The 21439-nt window shown below is 39.7% G+C and overlaps 2 protein-coding genes across 8 annotated transcripts in view; both read right to left on the reverse strand.

The window, feature by feature from the left end:
* Positions 1–21439, reverse strand: part of LOC138763910 (small ribosomal subunit protein eS8) — a 215569-nt gene that overhangs the window by 32044 nt on the left and 162086 nt on the right. The gene's annotated exons all lie outside the window — the stretch shown is intronic.
* The window catches only part of LOC138763908 (kinesin-like protein KIF2A), a 95447-nt gene that overhangs the window by 14556 nt on the left and 59452 nt on the right, over positions 1–21439 (reverse strand). For all 7 annotated transcript variants that reach the window (XM_069938882.1, XM_069938880.1, XM_069938886.1 and 4 more), the window contains 7 exons: positions 13192–13255; positions 13021–13112; positions 11739–11881; positions 9918–10122; positions 7441–7551; positions 1660–1727; positions 998–1103 (listed from right to left, as the gene is read on the reverse strand). In XM_069938882.1, the coding sequence (XP_069794983.1) occupies positions 998–1103; positions 1660–1727; positions 7441–7551; positions 9918–10122; positions 11739–11881; positions 13021–13112; positions 13192–13255 (789 nt within the window). The remainder of the gene's footprint in view (positions 1–997; positions 1104–1659; positions 1728–7440; positions 7552–9917; positions 10123–11738; positions 11882–13020; positions 13113–13191; positions 13256–21439) is intronic.

The raw sequence follows: 21439 nt of genomic DNA on the forward strand, positions 1-21439 counted from the left end.
CATTTTACTGATTCTCACTTTTAGCTTCATTTTTGCTGGGCTTTAAAGACATTATTAGAGGGGAGTATGAGAATGAGCGTACTCTACAAGAGTTACCATAAACAGAGGTTAAACTACATTTCGTAGCAAAGCTGCTAATCAAGTTTGATACAGATTTTAAAAAAAATCACAATATGCACACCACCCCCCCCCCCCCCCCCCCCACCATCCATTTTATATAAACATCATATTGAATTTGGATGGGCATGGGGAAGGACATGGGGAGAGAAAACTAGTAGAAAGTAGTGAGCTCCTAGGAACCTTGGGGGTTATTAGCAAGGTCAAATAACATGTCAGTATCGCAAGTCTTCCATTTAATCACCAAGCACAATTCAATGGTTTGACCTTCTGGCAGAAGGGAAAAACAATGGAAAAGAATCAGTGTGAAATTATACTCAGCAAATTCTGGCACACTGTGAGGATTTTTCCTCTGGTTTCTTCCCATGGTTCAAAACCTACTGGGAGGTGTTGATTACTGGGGTGTAAATTGGGTGCTGCCACAGACTCGTGGGCTGAAATGGACCATTATAATTTAAATTTAAAATAAATAAAAATTGAACTTGGAAGAATAAAACATTAATGATCATCATTATTTTAAACTATTTTGGAATAGGAAGGATCAGAATGTTAGTTAAAATAATGAGGACACTCTGATGGAAACGTAGCAAGTGTCAAAACCCTTCAATCCATTGACATCCGGAACATGGTTCATTTAAAGTCTGCAGATTCACTGGCAGATTTGCTATACTGAATCACATTTAAAAAGATGTTGCTTCATTAACAAGAGTAATCTTTAATAGTCTGGAAAATCAGCCAGTGCAGCACTAACATCCTAATGCCAACTTAGACTTTTTACTCCAGATGGTTTTCCACAAATGCAAAATAGTCACCATTATCAACATACTGATTTTGTATTCTCAACAGATATTTCAAAAGACAGTCTCCAAACTGTACTTACACTTTTCTCACACGACAACTGTTCCAAAGATTCATCAAATCTTTTCTCTTTTGAGATTGTGGAACATTCTGGTTCATTGGAACCTTCAGCACCAAGTTCTTTCACCCTTAAACAGATTGGAACACAATTCAACACCTCTGTAATTACCAAATAACAAGAAATAAAGTTTAACAAGTTGCACACTTTTCTGGTTCTGGTAGTTCCAGACTTGCTGTTAAGATCTCTCACAATCTTGCTCATTTCACCCTAATACTCCACAATGGGCACACCTTAATTCATAACTTGTTAATGAAGAATTACTTTAGAAAACTACTTTTTAAGTGCCATGGCTTCTTTAACAACAATTCTTAAGATCTGGAACAAAACTCATGACAATTACTTTTAATTTACAAATTTTCAGATAACAATCATTTCTAGAAAAGTGATCCTCAAAAATAGACATGTGTACTTCACAAAACAAGCCATTTGGCAATTTTCACATTAAATTTTGAATTAATATGATATTTTCAAGAAACAGCCCCACCAGTTCAGTTTTAAATACAGGTATTTGGGGGGGATAAAAAAAAAGCTCTGAACAACCTGCAGAGCATCCTATGAGATGAATACAAGGACAAGTTCCATTTGCCTTGCTTCTAGAATTTGGGAATTCAACAGCTGTTTACCTGTCCGCATATCTCAATGTGTTTAGTGTGTGCTCACAGGAATTGAAACCCGGTGAAATCATTGCAATCTAAACAGAAAGAATAAACATTACCCCATGAGAATGACAAATATCTATCCATGGCTCTGCACAATAGCAACATTGAATACTTTGTTTCTTATAACAATTTAAACACATTTTGTAATTTGTGCATGCTTCTTCACATTCCATATTGGAGTCATAGAGACTTACATAACATACTACACAGAGTAACAATACCAAAGTCTTACATAACGTACTACACGGAGTAACAATACCATTCATCCTCTTGTCATTATAAGGGGGAAAAAAAGCAGAGCAAAATGTGTAACAAGCCAAATCCATCCACAATTGCTTTTGGCTTTGTCCAACAAGGTGTATAACATAAGTATTCGCATTATGGCGACCATATATTCCGACGTGTAGGACAACTCATGTAAAGGATTAACCACCTAACAGATTTTGATTTCTACTCTTATAGGACAATCCCCCACCAGTAAAGTGATGCTGCTGTAACCACTGAAGTCGCAGTGGGTAATTCGAGAGGAGAGAGGAATGAGTTGCAGTTGAGAGGAAGTTCAAACAAAGCTGTTTATTTTACAGACATGAGCAGAGCGCAACCTTTTAAAAAATCCCGCATCACGCGCCCCAATGACATCACCGCATCATGACATCATAATGTTTAGCAGCCAGTTCGCTGGAACTTTTAGTGCTGTTACATGCCCCCTCACCCCAGAACTAGCTCAGAAAGGTCTAGCTCATTTGTCTTTGGCGGCTGGCCATGCTGTGGAACTGTTGGGTGTGGCACAGGTCATTCTAAGTTAATATGTGCAGGTTTAAACCGGTCCACTGTGAATGTTTGAGGTTGTCCCCAATGTCTAAGATACACATTGTCTTAGAGGTTCAAAACACTTTATATGGTCCTTCGTAAGGTGCTTGCAGGGGTGATCCGTGTGCCTACCTTCAGACGAAAACATCTCTGAGATCCTTTGGAAAGAAGGAAGATTGTGCGCCATGTCTAGAAGCTGGTATGGGAGCAAGTTTTCCTTCCAAATTTCAGTTGACCTTGTGCTGTGTTAGAAGCATTATTTCAATAGAAAAATGATATTTCATAAATCATTCCGAGTCACAGCAGAATGAAAAGTAGCTCTTGGGGTTTAATTATCCGATAGCTCAGTGGTAAGAGAACTGGTCTTGTAAATTAGGGGTTGCAAGTTTGTTCCTCACTGGGGCCTCATTTCTGTGAGTCTTCTTTGGCTTGGCTTCGCGGACGAAGATTTATGGAGGGGGTAAAAAGTCCACGTCAGCTGCAGGCTCGTTTGTGGCTGACAAGTCCGATGTGGGACAGGCAGACACGATTGCAGCGGTTGCAAGGGAAAATTGGTTGGTTGGGGTTGGGTGTTGGGTTTTTCCTCCTTTGCCTTTTGTCAGTGAGGTGGGCTCTGCGGTCTTCTTCAAAGGAGGTTGCTGCCTGCCAAACTGTGAGGCGCCAAGATGCACGGTTTCAGGCGTTATCAGCCCACTGGCGGTGGTCAATGTGGCAGGCACCAAGAGATTTCTTTAGGCAGTCCTTGTACCTTTTCTTTGGTACACCTCTGTCACGGTGGCCAGTGGAGAGCTCGCCATATAACAGGATCTTGGGAAGGCGATGGTCCTCCATTCTGGAGACGTGACCCATCCAGCGCAGCTGGATCTTCAGCAGCGTGGACTCGATGCTGTCGACCTCTGCCATCTCGAGTACTTCAACATTAGGGGTGTAAGCGCTCCAATGGATGTTGAGGATAGAGCGGAGACAACACTGGTGGAAGCGTTCTAGGAGCCGTAGGTGGTGCCGGTAGATGACCCATGATTCGGAGCCGAACAGGAGTGTGGGTTTGACAACGGCTCTGTATATGCTTATCTTTGTGAGGTTTTTCAGTTGGTTGTTTTTCCAGACTCTTTTGTGTAGTCTTCCAAAGGCGCTATTTGCCTTGGCGAGTCTGTTGTCTATCTCATTGTCGATCCTTGCATCTGATGAAATGGTGCAGCCGAGATAGGTAAACTGGTTGACCGTTTTGAGTTTTGTGTGCCCGATGGAGATGTGGGGGGGCTGGTAGTCATGGTGGGGAGCTGGCTGATGGAGGACCTCAGTTTTCTTCAGGCTGACTTCCAGGCCAAACATTTTGGCAGTTTCCGCAAAGCAGGACGTCAAGCGCTGAAGAGCTGGCTCTGAATGGGCAACTAAAGCGGCATCATCTGCAAAGATCTGCGACAAGATCTCCATCCTCAACCGATGGTCAGAACACTTCCAATCTCTTTTCAGTGCCAACCGCTCAGTCCAAGATTCCGCCCTGCTCCAGCTCCCTCAACAGCCCCTAAGGCTAGAGCTGGATGAGGTTCCCACCCTGGATGAGACATATAAGGCAATCGAACAACTGAAAAGTGGCAAAGCAGCAGGTATGGATGGAATCCCCCCAGAAGTCTGGAAGGCTGGCGGCAAAACTCTGCATGCCAAACTGCATGAGTTTTTCAAGCTTTGTTGGGACCAAGGTAAACTGCCTCAGGATCTTCGTGATGCCACCAAAGGCGAGAAATCAGACTGCTCAAACTACAGGGGAATCACGTTGCTCTCCATTGCAGGCAAAATCTTCGCTAGGATTCTACTAAATAGAATAATACCTAGTGTCGCCGAGAATATTCTCCCAGAATCACAGTGCGGCTTTCGTGCAAACAGAGGAACTACTGACATGGTCTTTGCCCTCAGACAGCTCCAAGAAAAGTGCAGAGAACAAAACAAAGGACTCTACATCACCTTTGTTGACCTCACCAAAGCCTTCGACACCGTGAGCAGGAAAGGGCTTTGGCAAATACTAGAGCGCATCGGATGCCCCCCAAAGTTCCTCAACATGATTATCCAACTGCACGAAAACCAACAAGGTCGGGTCAGATACAGCAATGAGCTCTCTGAACCCTTCTCCATTAACAATGGCGTGAAGCAAGGCTGTGTTCTCGCACCAACCCTCTTTTCAATCTTCTTCAGCATGATGCTGAACCAAGCCATGAAAGAACTCAACAATGAAGACGCTGTTTACATCCGGTACCGCACGGATGGCAGTCTCTTCAATCTGAGGCGCCTGCAAGCTCACACCAAGACACAAGAGAAACTTGTCCGTGAACTACTCTATTTCTGTGAGTAATGTTTGACTAAAGGGGCGACTCTCCGTCTTCCTTACAGTAGACAAAGTTAAAGAATTTCACGCATGTAAATATAATACCATATTACATGACAATAATGGACAAGAGGAGATGGCACAAACTCTCCAGAGACAACCAGAGGTGCCCCATAGACCTATTCTGCTGACGATGAGTTGAGGTGTTCTTTAGGAGTTGTTCTGATGCCTAGTAGCACCCACGGAAATTCATCTGCCCAATCTAGTCCCTGTAAGCAGGACCTAAGTGCTGCCTTCAGGAGCCTATGGAACTGCTCCACTATACCTAGATAAAGCACTTCAGATTGCAAAGGTAAACTGTGGACCTCTGTCTGAAGAGATATGTGTGGGAAGACTGAAACGAGACTCTGGACGAACCAAAAGCTCTTGTGCACTACTCAGTTGAAGTGTCGACCATGGGAACCGCTTCCGGCCACCTAGTAAACTCGCTGTTGATGGTGAATAAATATCTGAATCCCCTGGACACTGGGATTGGGCCGACATATCGACGTGTACATGGTTGAATCTGCACTTTGGCAGTTTGAAAGGCTGGAGCAGAGTTTTTATATGCCTTTGTACCTTTGACTTCTGGGAGTGCATGCACGTCCTCGCCCAGTGAGTGATGTCTTTCTTCAGGCCGAGCCAGATTAATTTTTCAGATACTAGGCGGACTGTTGACCTAATAGAAGGATGTGATATGCCGTGAATGGCGTCAATAATGCATCGCCTCCATCAGGCAGGAACGATAGGGCGTGGTCATCCTGGGTCCGAAAGCCAGGTCCTGGAGCTGCAGGTTTGTAGTCAGGTATCTCTGAGTCTTATCATTGAGCCTCTGCCATGGTGAAATAGTCAACACCTTGGGAAAGTGCAGATACTTGTTGAAAAGTGGCACGAGAGAGAGTATCAGCCATGACGTTCCTTTTTCCAGAGATGTGCTCCATCTTCGTAGCAAACTCTGAAATGCAGGATAAATGGTGCTGCTGATGGGCTGACCAAGGGTCTGAAGCTTTACCGAAAACGAAAGCTAATGGTTTATGGCCTCGTTGGATAACATGAGGCAGCTGTCTACTGGCAAATGCTCTAGAAATAGCTGCTCAAAGAGCAAAGACAGCTTGTGGTCGACCACCAGTGCCAACATGTCACCCATAAGCTCTGAAGGGACGCAGTCTCCCACGCCAGGAGAGCCTGTAAATACGCAGGAGTAGTGCTTTCAGTGCCTCATACTTGCTGTGCAGTGGTGGTTCTCGAAGGAAATCCACAACATGGCTGGCTATGTCCTGGTTCAAGGCACTCACCACATAGTAGTACTTGGTGGCATCCTCATGCGGAATTGTGCCTCTGCCTGTCCGAACCAGATTTGGATTGCAATGTCCAGAAGACAGGCAGTTTTAGGGATACTGCTGTGCTGTCTATCACTGGTCCAAAATTTTGTTTTGGGCATGTCAGGGTCATTGTAGCCACTGATGTCGCAATGGGTAATTTGAGAGGAGAGTAATGAGTTGCAGTTGAGATGAAGTTCAAACAAAACTGCTTCCAGATGTGTGCAGCCTCTTTAAAAAAAAACCCAGGGTCACGTGCTCCAATGCAATAATTACACTCAGCAGCCTGTTTGCTGAAACTTGTAGAACCACTGAACTGTCATGATATTTTAATACAAAATTATCCTAGAAAGGTTTTAATTTTATGAGTATATTTTAAAATGAATCAGTCAACTCTTTTATCAGGCCATTTAAAGCCTATACAGAGAAAATGGCAGACAGACTAGGCAGATGGACCCTGCGGGGGCAGCGCTAAGATTTCATTGGACACCCGCAGGCTTGCTCTGCTAAACAAGCAATGCACCTCAATTCATGCACATTCTTTTCGCTGTTACCATTTGTATGGTGGTGAGCCATGATGTCAGCACAAGGTAGGTGGTAGAGTGTGCCTAGGGCCTGACCAGGAGTCAGAGCTTGTGGGATGGGGATAGGATATGGAGGGGAAAGATGGCAGTAGGGTTGAGACTTGGGTGTTAAGGTTCAGGTGTTAGACCCAGCGTACAAGACTACCCTGTTTTGTGGTGACATTTTTAAGTTTCAAGGATCATCCTTTACACCAGCATTCACAGTCCTTGGTCCAATCATTTGGTACCCTGGAAATCTATGAACACTACAATTTTTTTTGGAAGCAAAATTTATAGCCAATTTCTTTTCAGTATTTAGTACTCCAGTGCTACTGGAAACTAAAATTGGAAACATTGGGCACTGAAATTCATCTTTGGTATAAAAGTCCGCCTCAAGTACATCAGATGCAGAATAATCATTCTGCATAGGTATTGAAACACCTGATGTTAATTGACAGGACCATACCAAAATTATATTAAAATTATACAATGTTAACATCATTACTCATTTGCAACACTGCAAAATTTTGAGCTCGGACACGAAGCATCAGATCATTAAATTCATTGTGGGTGAAAACAACACCATATACCACTCATGTTAAATTATGTAAAGGTAAAACATTCAAGTGCCATCTTTTTAAAAAAAAATCAAAATTTGCCCAAAGCAAATTTTTATCTTGGAAATTAATCATACCATGCAGGTCCTTGTGTTTTCACCAATAAATGAATCTCTCAGCACCAAAGTCAGCTTACTTGCTCGAAAAGGTGTATAGATATTATTCTGGCCCAATGATCGAATGCACTCCTGGAAGACAAAAACAACACTGCAAAATATAAATGTACATACAATAAATTCTTCTGAAGTACAATTTCTTTTCTTTTTAAATTTTTTTAAATTAAGTTTAACATACAAGCATAAATACAGAATTGACAATTATATAAGAGTAAGCGCACAAAAAAAGTAGATAAAACTACATCAATAGTTGCCTTATACCTCAAAAACATTTAATTGAAATGATCTATGTGCCCATGTTAAATCCATTTGTTGAAATAACTTGTATAAAATAAAGAAAACTAAAAACTAAAACTAAATCTAATCTATCCCCTCCCTCTAATCAAGATTACCTTATAAATTTATTTTTAAAAAATCAATAATGTGGAACCAATGGCGACCCCCAGAGACCAGGTAATGAACCATCAGAACATACAATAATAGTTAATTCTTCCAATTATAAAAAAAATTCTCAGAATGGGCCCCACAATTTCATAAATTGAAACTTTCCATCTTTAATAGTGTATCTAATTTCCTCCAAAGCAAAATAACACATCAACCAAATTTCAGTTGACCTTGTGCTGTGTTAGAAGCATTATTTCAATAGAAAAATGATATTTCATAAATCATTCCGAGTCACAGCAGAATGAAAAGTAGCTCTTGGGGTTTAATTATCCAATAGCTCAATGGTAAGAGAACTGGTCTTGTAAACTAGGGGTCGCGAGTTTGTTCCTCACTGGGGCCTCATTTCTGTGAGTAGTGTTTGACTAAAGGGGCGACTCTCCATCTTCGTTACGGTAGACAAAGTTAAAGAATTTCATGCATGTTACATTCTAAATGTAGTACCATATTACATGACAATAATGGAACGGTTACCTTTTAATTATCTGAAATTCTTCTAGCAACACTTGCAAGATTCTATCATATTTGCTTTTGCTACAATTTTTATCATAAACATTCTTCCAAAAGCTTTCCATGCAGTATAAAAGGTACTCCATTCTCCAATGCAGGCACTCTCAAATCCAGCATACCATTTTATTGATCATAATGCAATTTTCTCCCCACAGGTGAAGAATAAGTTTGTCAACTATTTCTCTTAACATTGTTTAAATTTGAAACTTAATTTTACACTTGGTTTCTGCTCCACAATTCTACCAATTACCTTTTTCACATTAAAAACCAGCAATTCTTTAGGGTTGTCATGAATCATCCAATAATCAGACCTCCCATCCCTTATGAATCATCTACCAGTTGCTAAATATCCAAGATGTGCAAGAAGACAGTGAAAACAATATTATCAACTGATTTATTCCAATAATCAGATAATTTCATCCTTGTATGGAGAATATAGTGATAAATCATAAATTAACAATACAATTAAAATATTAAATCTTATCAACATAGACAAAAGGATGTTTCTCAAATACTGAGCACAAAAAATGGCCCTTTATATTTAAATTAACTAGAAATTTCAAACCAAGCACCAAATGTTTGCCTTAATTAGGATGGGAGTTAGTGTAATGGTTAGCGCAATGCTATTAAGTTCCAGTGACCCGTGTGAGAGTCTAACTGACTGCAAGAAGTTTGTATGTTCTCTCTGTTTGTGTGGTTTCTCTCTGGGTGCTCCAGTTTCCTCCCACCATTCAAAACGTACAGGGCTGTGGGTCAATTGGGAGGAACAGGTCATGGGCCAGAAGGGGCGGTTACAGTGCTGCAGGTCCAAATTTAAATTTCAGCACTCTCTAAACTGCAATCTTGGTGTAAATTACTCAATACTTGGTTCCAATTTAAAAAAAAAACTAAATTTCACTTAAAAAGGATAAATTGTATTTCAATTCAGTTCTTGATCCAATATCAGATTCCACACTGTTGCTGGAAGTGGACTATGTATTTAGAACCAAATGATAGATCTGTTCCAAAATATTTTGACATCAAAAATGGTCATCATTATTATTCCAAATGACAACATTGACCTGATAATCCAGTGTTATTGCTCATTGCAACAAACCTATTGATGGGTTATTTACTCCTCCTTTCTTCAAGGCATCAAAGGGGCAACATGTTTAGCCTAGTGGTTAGTACAATGCCGTTACAGTGCCAGGAATCGGGACAAGGGTTTGAATCGCACGATGTAAGGGATTTGTATGTTCTTCTCGTGTCTGCATGCATTTTCTCCAGGAGCTCCTGTTTCCTCCCACCGTTCAAAGCGTACCGGAATTGAAGGTTAATTGGTTGTAGTTGGGCAGCACAGGATTGTGGGTTGAAAGGGCCTGTTACCGTGCTAGATGTCTAAATTTAAATAAAGTACTTAAATATTTACTAAAATATAATAAATCTCAAATACCATCCTGATATTCATAACAAAACAATTTAAAAAATATTTAAATGGAAAATACAACCTTCAAGGCAAGTAGGCTTTTATTAATTTCTGCACTTTCCATTCGTGTTTGTCTGTCTGCACTGCTTGTATCAGCGCCTCGCTCATTTCCAGCCAGATCAATGAGGGAAAACTGTCCATAAAGCTTATCCTTCCTTCGTAGAGTAAGTTGGAAGATAGCATGGGATCGGGAAGAATTAATATTTGCAGACGTCTGCCCCGAGGTCCTGGAGAAAAAGTGCAACCCATTACATTTCAGGAGCAAAACTTTAAGTTACTAAATGGATGCAACTTTGACAAAGGTTTCAACATCATATTTTTAATATCATGCATGTCATTGCTAAAGTGCTTCAGCTTCTCCAAAATACTGTTCATCCTCCTAAGCTTACTTGCCACAAGCAAAGTCCTGGTACAAACTTTCTTTTTTTAATTATTTTTTTACTTTCTTTTTTTATTTTTTTTTTATTTTTCACACCATAAATCACATTGACCATGATACACACTTTTTCCTTTTCACACATATACAGTGCCATTTTCTCCCCCCCCTCCCTCCTCCCATCCCACCCTCCCTACCTCCCCCCTCCCGTCCATTTAAAGTACAAAATCTAGGATACATTAAATCAGTCAAACAATGTGGTCATTCAATAAAAATACACAAGAAATTCCACTGAGATTCCATTTCATTTCCTTTTCCTTCCGTTAACTTAGGTAGTGATTGTCCCTGGTAGGTTTTCTCTATTGTATGGCTCCCATATTTGTTTGAATATTTCAATATTATTTCTTAAACTATATGTTATTTTTAATAACTTTCTTGAAGAAACAGCAGAGGTGAGTTTGAAACATTGTGTTTGGAGGAAAACTGCATCACAAGCCCACAGTCAAAATGATTTAAAAAAAAAAGTTGACTTTTGCAACTATACCTTATATGACATTCAAAAAGCTATTCCCCCCCCACTCATTATGACTCATTTATACAAACTCAATCAAAATTGAATTTTACACGATATCACCCAGCTCTTTAAAGACCTCCTCCTCTATTTAAATGAATAGAGAGGCAGATTTCAAAGTCCACATTCAATAAGTAGAATCCCAAGTTTAATGGTAGGCGAACTACAAGAAATTTGTCCTCTGCACTTGGGAATCCAAGGAGAGGCAGTAAAAAAGCCTTCACTTGGCATAAGTTCAGAACTTCAGATGCAGAGGAGTTCAGATATTTATGGAGCGATTGAAAGAATTGCTGGAAATTCCTTGCAGAATTGATGGTTTCTCTGAAAAACCCAGGCCAATAACAAAATTAATGTCCGAATCTGGTGAGATCAAATTTTGTTGACGACTGTCTGGTTCTTGGGTAAAGATTAACTGATTGAAACTTTATTGGTCAATTGAACAGGAGACAGGGGAAATATTGGTCTTTTGTAGGGTGAAAGGATGGGTGAATTGAACTTTTTACAATATTACTTAGAAGGGACAGAAAAGATAGGATTGTTCATTGTTAAATTTGCTGACGACAAATATAGGTGGACAAAGGGAAAGACAGATTAAGTGACTGGACAAAATTATGGAAGACAAAGTATTGCAACTAAACAGTGTAGCATAGGAACAGGGCCCACAATCTGAAATGCAATGCCTAAAATAATGGAAGGATGTACTCTCACAAATTTAAGCATGTGGAGAAACATTTGAGTCTCTAAGGCATCATTGGGATTAGACAAACTACAGGTAAATAGAATTAGTAAAAAGTTCTTGATGATCTCTGGTGTATCTGGGTCGAGCAGAAAAGCAAGGTTTTCCCACCTGCCAAAAAGCAAAATGTCAAAAGTTGAAGGTGGGAGAAATTAGTTACCTGTAATTATTTCCCATATCAATATTCATGATCACATCATCTACACAGATGACATGCTTCTCCATCAGCCCTACTATCTGCACCTGTTGCTTATGGTCTTCCATTATACGCAATTTTGTTTTCTTGTTCAGGAGATCAAATACCTACAAGAGTATTTTCAAAATAAGACCCGTTAATCAGTCGCTATTGAGGGAAGCGCTTTTTTTGTGCATTCAGTCGGTTTCATTGACTGTAGTTTCAATAAAAGAACACTGAAATATTCAATAAAATCCAGATATCTACAAAATGAAGGCTTTATTGTTGAAGTAAAACATGAAAGTCTGCAGACACTGTGGTTGAAGTAAAAACAGCACTGAAGAAACTCAGCGGGTCAGTGCACTTTACATACCCTGAAGGACTCGAGCCCAAAATGTTGGTTATGAGTCTTTATTTTTGCTATATAAAGTTCAGTTTGACTAGCTGAGTTTTTCCAGCACTGATTTTTCTCTTTGAAGGCACCAAATTTGTAACAGTTTTTTGAACAAACTCCTCAATTGAGCAGCTTTTAAAAATCCACTTTCACATTTATCACTCTTCTATTGACAAAAGATTTAGGACAGACTGTTTGCCATTGTCAAACTATGAAAATGCTTTTGTCGTTTCCTTTCTGCAGTGGTGATATTTTAAATAGACACCAGCTCTGACAACTTGCAAATGTAAACATTTAAGAAGGAATTGTTAAGGTTGAGAGTGCTACCGTCAATGCTTCCCTTCACCAGTTTCCCCTCTCCACCCACCATATGGATAGAGCAACATCCACCCTCAGATATGACTTTCTTTCTTCCAAACCATTTCTTTCTTCAGCTTCACTGATGGTTTCATCTTCATTCTTCATCATTTAATTAAAAGGTGGGTATAATCAATTTGGAGGACAGATTACACCCAAAGGTCTTGCAAAATGGACAACTGATGAAGAGGTGCAACAAATGCAGAATAAATGTACATGGGCAATTCCCATGATAAAACTGGTAATGAATAATGATGTTATTAGAAGCAATCTTTTACAGGCTGGGAGCAAAAATACAAGCTTTAAAATATACATACCCTGCACATTTACCAGTATGCCACTTTCCCCCTTTATTGAAGGATTCCAATCTGATGTACTTTTTGTCTAAATTGTCAGTTCCCCCCCTCCCCACCATTCCTTTAGAACACAAACCCTTATTTAATCTTCATGATCTACATTGATAGTTACATTCTTATAGCAAGTACAAGCTCTATGTAGATTGAAATATTAATTTACCTTACCACTGTAGATTTCAAAAAAGCTTACAAAAACATTCAGATTAAGATCCCTGTATCGGGGCTGTTCAAGCAGCAAGAACACATCTTGAGCTGAAGAAGAAAAAGGAGACTTAATAATTTGCCTCTTACACAATATTATAGCTCACAACAATTTTTGTCTATTGCTTACTTGCAAGAGCATAGATTCCTTTGGAACAGTCTTGATTTTTTCCAGAGAAGTCACCACCCATTGTCTACAAAAAAAGAGGAAAACTTACTAACGTTTCATTGTGCTGTTGTTTGATTGATGAACAACTGGAATAGCTGAACAATCAAGGATTGCAGTTGCAAACAATTATGGCAGCCTTACTAAAGCAGATATGTCATGCTGGTGGCACATCCTTGTTTCATAGTCATCACCTTATTTTCATATACAAGATTAAGGATCAACATCGGTTAAGATCCAGTTCCATTGGAATTTATTTGTTCATTTGTGCAAGTTCTGCTGACATTTTTAAAAACATTTTTGATGGTCACTTATGAACACAAAAGTACTGAACTTTTTGGCAGTCCTTGCATTCGTTCTGTTTTCTGGAATCAGGCTTCTCAATGGAGTCTTAACACAATGTTTGGGCATTGAAATTGCACTGTTAGATCTGGCACAGTTTTAATAATTCCATTTCCATGGACAAAAAACAGCTGAAAGGCAAAGGAAGCAAGTACTGTTGTATCCCCATTATCTAGCAACCATGGGGATCGCAGATGTCAAATTTGCAAATTTTCCAGTTGACTGAGACTCACTCTTCCAATGCCTAACTAATATAACTGTATTAAGAATACACTGTTTAAAAGACAAAGACAGTGAAAAATGTAAATTTTGAAAAAAAAAATCAGTAGTCTTTAATTAAGTACAATTCAATTTAATCAGGTAATTCCCATAATTTACAAAATTTAAATTCAAACCCCAGTTGCAATGTTTTCCTAGCTGCTACGCTAACTAGAACGCCGTCATAATTAACCCCCTCAAAATCAGGTAGTCTTGTACACTGGGTTTAAAATCCAAACATTGATAGCTAAGTCTCAACACTTTTGCCATCTTCCTCCATAGCATTTCCCCTTCCTGTCAGCTCCGACTCAAGTGGCCTGGTCAAGCCCTAGATGCACCTTCCTCACAGTGACAATCCAGCTTACCTCCACAGAAGTGGCAACAGTGAAAAGAATGCATGGTAGTCGCACTAGGCACGCAGTGAGCGGAAGAACCACACTGAGTCGAAAGTGAGTTGAACCCAGCTGAATTTAATAGAACTCTTGCACGTGTTTAAATTTCTCCGAACCCGAAGATGCTTGTGATTCCTGGAACATTTATGACATCAGTCGCCAGGCTTGCCCTGCACCTGGAGCTCTCACAGTCAGATCTGCCGTGGACTTGCCTGCGACTCCATGACCCAGTTCACCTGTTGCGTGGGTAAGCCACCACAGCATGCAAATCGAGGGGCATTGCTAGTTCAGCAGGGCAAACCTGCTCATGTCCAACGAGGTTTGAGCGCTCCCCTGCAGGTTCCACCGGCCCAGCTTTATTTATCTGAAAATTTATTTATCCAATTTTTTTGCTGGTTGTTTGAGTTTCTGTTTGAATTCTGGATACTAGGGATTCTACTATATTTCACAAATATTTAACCAAGTGTTTGCTGGAATTTGAAAGATTGGACATTCTCCATTTATTTAAAAAAATACAAAATTAAGGTCTTCTTGCAAATAATTAGAGATATTCATAGACATTAGGAATTTTAGTGATTTGGATCGCTGGTTGTCTAAGTAATTCTGGGATAGGAAAGATGGAGTAGGATTTAGAGGATTTGGTGAGCAGAGGCTGAGGACAAGGTTGATTCCAGTGAAGCAAGGGAAGATAAGATATTTATATTTAAATTAGGAGGAAGCTAGGGCAGGGGAATGCTCCGATTGCAGGATGTGGGAAATCTGGGACAGCACAGTTGTTCCTGATGACTACACCAGCAAGAGGTGCATCCAGCTGCAGCTCCTGGGAGATGGAGTTAGGGAACTGGAGTAACTCTGGGTCATTCAGGAGACAGATAGAGAGAGAGAGAGAGAGAGAGTGACAGAGAGGATTTTCAGGGAGACAGTCACCCCCAAAAGTCAGGAGGAGGTAACTGGGTGACTGTTAGGAGGGAAGGGGAACAAATAGACAGTGGAGAGCACCTATGTGACCATTCCCCTCAACAATAAGTACTGGTATACTATTCTGGATACTGTTGGGCAGATGATCTACCACAGACAAGTGGTGCCAGTCACATCTCTGGCACAGAGACTTGGCCCTTGGCTCAGAAGGGGAAGGGGGGGGGGGGGGGGGCGAGGGGAAGAGAAGAGCTATGGTGATTGGGGACTCATTTTTAGATAAATGGATAGGAGGTTCTGTGAACAAGATCGAGGCTCCCAGATGGCAGGTTGTTTCCAGGTGCCAGGGATGTATGATTGAGTTCACAGCATTCAGGAAGGGGTGGGTGAGAAGTCGGATGTTGTGGTCCATGAGGAGACTAATGACATAGAAGTATTGATGAGGTTTTGAGGAGGGAATACAAGGAGTTAGGCAAGTTAAAAAGCAGTTCCTCAAGGGTGGTAATCTCAGGATTGATGCCTCTGCCACATGGCAGAGAGGGCAAGAATAGGAAGTTGTGGAAAGTGAAGGCATGACTGAAGAATTGGTGCAGGAATCTTGATTTGTAGATCATTGGGATCTCTTCTGGGGAAGGTCTGATCTGTACATAAAGGACGAGGTCCACCTGAACTGGAGGGGGACCAATATCCTGCCAACCAGATTTACCAGAGCTGTTGGGGAGGGTTTAAACTGTTTTGGCAGGGGGGATGTGAACCAGAATGTGAGTGCAGAAAATAGGGCAGAAGTCATAATACCATGTGTTCTTTTGTGAGGAAATTCAGCTAGGGGACAAAACATAATTGTATGCAGTTAGAGAGGTTGAAATGTGTCTATTTCAATGCTAGGAGTATTAGGAATTAAGGGGATAAACTTAAGAGCATGGATCAGTACATGGGACTATGATGTTGTGGCCGTTACAGACTTGGCTGGAGGAAGGGCAGGATTGGCTGATGCAGGTACTGGGGTTTAGGTGTTTTAAAAGAAATAAGATGGAAGGCAAGAGATGGGGTGGGGTGGGGAGAAGCAATACTGGTCAGGGTTAGAATCATGGCTATAGAAAGGGAGGAGGCTGTAGCGGGAGTGTCCACTGAGTCCGTGTGCGTGGAAGTCAGAAATAGGAAGGGAGCTATCACTGTGCTGGGTATAGTCTACAGGCCCCCAAATAACCCTCGGGACACCGAGTAGCAGGTAGATTTTGGAATGGTGCAAGAAATACAGGGTTGTAGTTATGGGTGATTTCAACTTCCCTAACATTGACTGGTACCTCCGGAAGAGGGATGGATGGGGCTAAATTTGTCAGGTGTGTCCAAGAAGGACTCCTGACACAGTATGTGAACCAGCCAACGAGAGTAGAGGCAATATTGGACCTAATTCTGAGTAATAACCTGGTCAGGTGGCAGACCCCTCGGTGGGGGAGCATTTTGGTGAGAGTGACCACATCTCTGAGCTTTAGCATAGCTATAGAAAAGGATAAAAGCAGACAAAATGGGAAAGTGCTTAATTGGGAAAGGGCTATTTACGATGGGGTGAGGCAGGAACTACTGAGAGAAAATTGGAAACTGATGTTCAAGGAAGAAAGCACAGAACTAATGTGAAGGAAGTGTAGGGACCACTTGTGTTGGGTTCAGGATAGGTTTGTCCCACTGGGACAGGGAAAAGATGGTAGTAAAAGGAACCATGGTTGATGAAACAGGTGAGGCAGCGAGTCGAGATGAAGAAGGAAACATATATTAGATATAGAAAGCAGGAAACAGGAAGGGCTCATGAGAAATATATGGTAGCCAGGAAGGAGTTTAAGAAAGGACTTGGGAGAGGTTGAAAGGTCCATGAAAAGGCCTTGGCAAGTAGGATTAAGGAAAATCCTAAGACATTCTATGCTTATGTGGGGCCATTAAAGGAAGAGACATGTGCCTGGAGGCAGAGGAGGTCCTAAATGAATACTTTGCTTCAGTATTCACAAGAAAAAAGGACACTGATCAGGGTGAGGCCAGAATAGAACAAGCTTGTGTGCTGGACAGTGTTGAGATTAAGGAATAGAAAGTGTTGGATCTTCTTTCAAAACACTGGTGCCAGACATGATATACCAGGTTGCTGTGGGAAGTGAGCGAAAAGATAGCAGGGACAGTAGCTATGATCTTTGAGTTCTCTTTGGCCATAGGGGAGGTGTTGGAGGACTGGAGAATGGCAAATATAATCCCCTTGTTTAAAAAGGTAATAGGGAGAATCTTGGGAATTATAGACCAGTGAGTCTTACGTCAGTGGTGAGCAAACTGTTGGAAAGGATTCTTGAGGATAGGATCTATGAGCATTTGGAGAAGTACAGTCTACTCAAAGATAGTCAGTAATGGCTTTGTGAAGGGAAGGTTATGCCACATGAGCCTAATTGAGTTTTTTGAGAAGGTGGCAAAATAAATTGGAGGTTAAGGCAGTAGATGTGGTCCGCATGGATTTTAGTAAGGCATTTGACAAGATCCCTTATGAGAGACTCGTTCAGAAAGTCATGAGAAATGGGATCCATGGAACCTTCACTGTGCAGATAAAAATCAGAGAGTAGTAGTGAAAATATTATTCCTGGAGGTCAGTGACTAGTGGAGTACTGCAAGGATCGGTTCTGGAACCCCTGCTCTGAGTTTTATAAATGACCCTGGATGAAGAGGCAGAAGGATGGGTCAATAACTTTATGGAAATACAAAGGTTGGAGGAGTTGTGGATAGAGCTGAAGGTTGTTGAAGGTCATAAAAGGATATAGATAGGATGCAGAGTTAGGTGAAATAACAACAGATGGAGTTCAGTCCAGGTAAGTGTGAGGTGATGCATGTTGGAAGGGAAAACCAGAAAGCTGAGCACAGGGTTAATGGTTGGTTACTTAATGGCTGATATTTAGGGGCATTTAAGAGACTAGGCACGTGGATGGAAGAAAAATAGAGGGTTATGGGGAAGGGAGTATTTAGTACTTTTTTTAAAAAAAGGAATATGGGTCAGTGCCACATCAAGGGCCAAAGGACATGTACTGTGCTGTAGTGTTCTGTTTACTAATTGAGATGGCATTATCAAAACAGAGGTGTACCAGATCCAGCCCAAGATCTGTACATTTGGGTTCTACTCCAATTTCCAGTCCTCAAATTGCTTACATTAAATAGTTTTATACTTCAAGCCCAGTTTTATATTACCCTAAATGCAGATCACAAATTATTATTATTTTTTTTTTTTTAATTTTTTATTTTTCACACCATAAATCACAATAGCCATGATATATACTTTTTCTTTTCCACACATTTACAGTGACTTTTTCTCCCTCCCCCCTCCCTCCTCCCAAGCCACCCCCCCATCCCCCCCCCTCTCATCCATTTTAGTTATACAATCTAGGTTGCATTAATTCAGTTAGACAATGTTGTCATTCAACAAAAATACACCAGAAATTCTACTGAGTCCATTCTTTTCTTTTCTTCTCCTTCCATCAACTTAGGTAATGTTTGTTCCCGGTAGGTTTTCGCTATTGTATTTAATGTAAGGCTCCCATACTTGTTCGAATATTTCAATATTATTTCTTAAACTATATGTTATTTTTTCTAATGGAATACATTTATTCATTTCTATATACCATTGTTGTATTTTCAAATTATCTTCCAATTTCCAGGTTGACATAATACATTTTTTTGCTACAGCTAGGGCTATCTTAACAAATCTTTTTTGTGCATCCTCCAAGTCAATTCCAAATTCTTTATTTTTTATGTTACTTAGGAGAAAGATCTCTGGATTCTTTGGTATATTGTTTTCTGTTATTTTATTTAATATCTGATTGAGATCATCCCAAAATTTTTCTACTCTCTCACATGTCCAGATTGCATGAATTGTTGTTCCCCTTTCTTTTTTACATCGAAAACATCTATCAGATACTGTTGGGTCCCATTTATTTAACTTTTGCGGTGTAATGTATAGTCTGTGTAACCAATTATATTGTATCATACGCAGCCTCGTATTTATTGTATTTCTCATCGTTCCAGAGCATAACTTCTCCCATGTTTCCTTTTTTATCTTTATATTTAAATCTTGTTCCCATTTTTGTTTAGTTTTACCATTTGTTTCCTCATTTTCCTTTTCTTGCAGTTTAATATACATATTTTTTATAAATCTTTTGATTAACATTGTATCTGTAATCACATATTCAAGGTTACTTCCCTCTGGTAAACTCAAGTTGCTTCCTAATTTATCTTTCAAGTAGGATCTCAGTTGGTAATATGCCAGCGCTGTATCTCCCGTTATATTGTACTTATCTCTCATTTGTTCAAAGGATAAGAATCTACTTCCTGAAAAACAATTTTCTATTCTTTTAATCCCTTTTTTTTCCCATTTTCTAAAGGCAAGGTTGTCTATTGTAAAAGGGAGTAGCTTATTTTGCGTCAATATTAGTTTTGGTATTTGGTAATTTATTTTATTTCTTTCTACATGAATCTTCTTCCATATATTGAGGAGATGGTGTAATACTGGAGAAGTTCTATGTTGTACCAATTTTTCGTCCCATTTATATAATATGTGTTCAGGTATCTTTTCCCCTATTTTATCTAATTCTAGTCTCGTCCAGTCTGGTTTTTCCCTTGTTTGATAAAAATCTGATAGGTACCTTAATTGTGCGGCTCTATAATAATTTTTGAAGTTTGGCAATTGTAAGCCTCCTTGTTTATACCATTCTGTTAATTTGTCTAGTGCTATCCTCGGTTTCCCCCCTCTCCATAAAAATCTCCTTATTATTTTCTTTAACTCTTTGAAGAATTTTTCTGTCAGTTGTATTGGCAATGCCTGAAATAAGTATAGTATCCTTGGAAAAATGTTCATTTTAATACAGTTTATCCTTCCTATCAGTGTTAGTGGTAGCTCTTTCCAATGCTCTAAATCGTCCTGTAATTTTTTCATTTGTGGATTGTAATTGAGTTTATATAATTGGCCTAGATTTTTGTTTATTTGCACACCTAGGTATCTTATTGCCTGCGTTTGCCATCTGAATGGGGATTCCTCCTTAAATTTTGAGAAATCCGCGTTATTCATAGGCATTGCTTCACTTTTATTTACGTTTATCTTGTATCCCGACACTTCTCCATATTCCTTCAATTTCTTATATAGTTCTTTTATTGATAGTTCTGGTTCTGTTAAGTACACTATCACATCATCCGCAAACAGACTGATTTTATATTCCCTGTCTTTTATTTTTATTCCTTTTATATTATTATCTCTTCTTATCGATTCTGCTAGTGGTTCTATAGCTAGCGCAAACAATAATGGTGATAGTGGGCATCCCTGCCGCGTTGACCTGCTTAAGTTAAATTGCTTTGATACATGTCCATTTACTGTCACTTTCGCTAACGGTCCCTTATATAATGCTTTAATCCAATTAATATACTTCTCCGGTAAACTGAATTTTTGCAATACTTTGAACAAGTAATTCCATTCTACTCTGTCGAAGGCCTTCTCTGCGTCTAAAGCAACTGCTACTGCCGGTGCTTTATTTCCTTCTACTGCATGAATTAAGTTAATAAATTTACAAATATTGTCTGTTGTGCGTCTTTTTTTGATAAATCCAGTTTGGTCTAAATTTACCATTTTCGGTACCTGTTCTGCTAATCTGTTCGCTAATAGTTTAGCTATTATCTTATAATCTGTGTTTAGCAGAGATATTGGTCTATATGACGCTGGTGAGAGTGGATCTTTCCCTTGTTTTAGTATCACTGTAATTATTGCTGTTTTACATGAATCTGGTAAGTTTTGTGTCTCATCAATCTGGTTGATTACATCCAGGAGGGGCGGTATTATTAGGTCTTTAAATGTTTTGTAGAATTCTATTGGGAGTCCATCCTCTCCTGGTGTCTTATTATTTGGTAAATTTTTTATTATCTCTTGTATTTCTACTGTTCCAAATGGTTCTGTTAATTTATTTTGTTCCTCTATTTGTAGTTTTGGTAGTTCAATTTTAGTCAAAAATTCATCTATTTTCCCTTCTTTCCCTTCGTTTTCGGTTCGGTATAATTGTTCATAGAATTCTCTGAAGTTTTCCTTAATTTCTTTTGGATTATATGAAATTTGTTTGTCTTTTTTCCTTGTTGCCAATACCATTTTCTTAGTTTGCTCTGTCTTAAGCTGCCATGCTAGGATTTTGTGTGTTTTTTCCCCTAGTTCATAATATTTCTGTTTTGTCTTCATTATATTCTTCTCCACCTTATATGTTTGTAATGTTTCATATTTTATTTTTTTATCCGCCAATTCTCTTCTTTTG

This window comes from Narcine bancroftii, chromosome 5, assembly GCF_036971445.1.
Source record: "Narcine bancroftii isolate sNarBan1 chromosome 5, sNarBan1.hap1, whole genome shotgun sequence".
Classification (NCBI taxonomy): Eukaryota; Metazoa; Chordata; class Chondrichthyes; order Torpediniformes; family Narcinidae; genus Narcine; species Narcine bancroftii.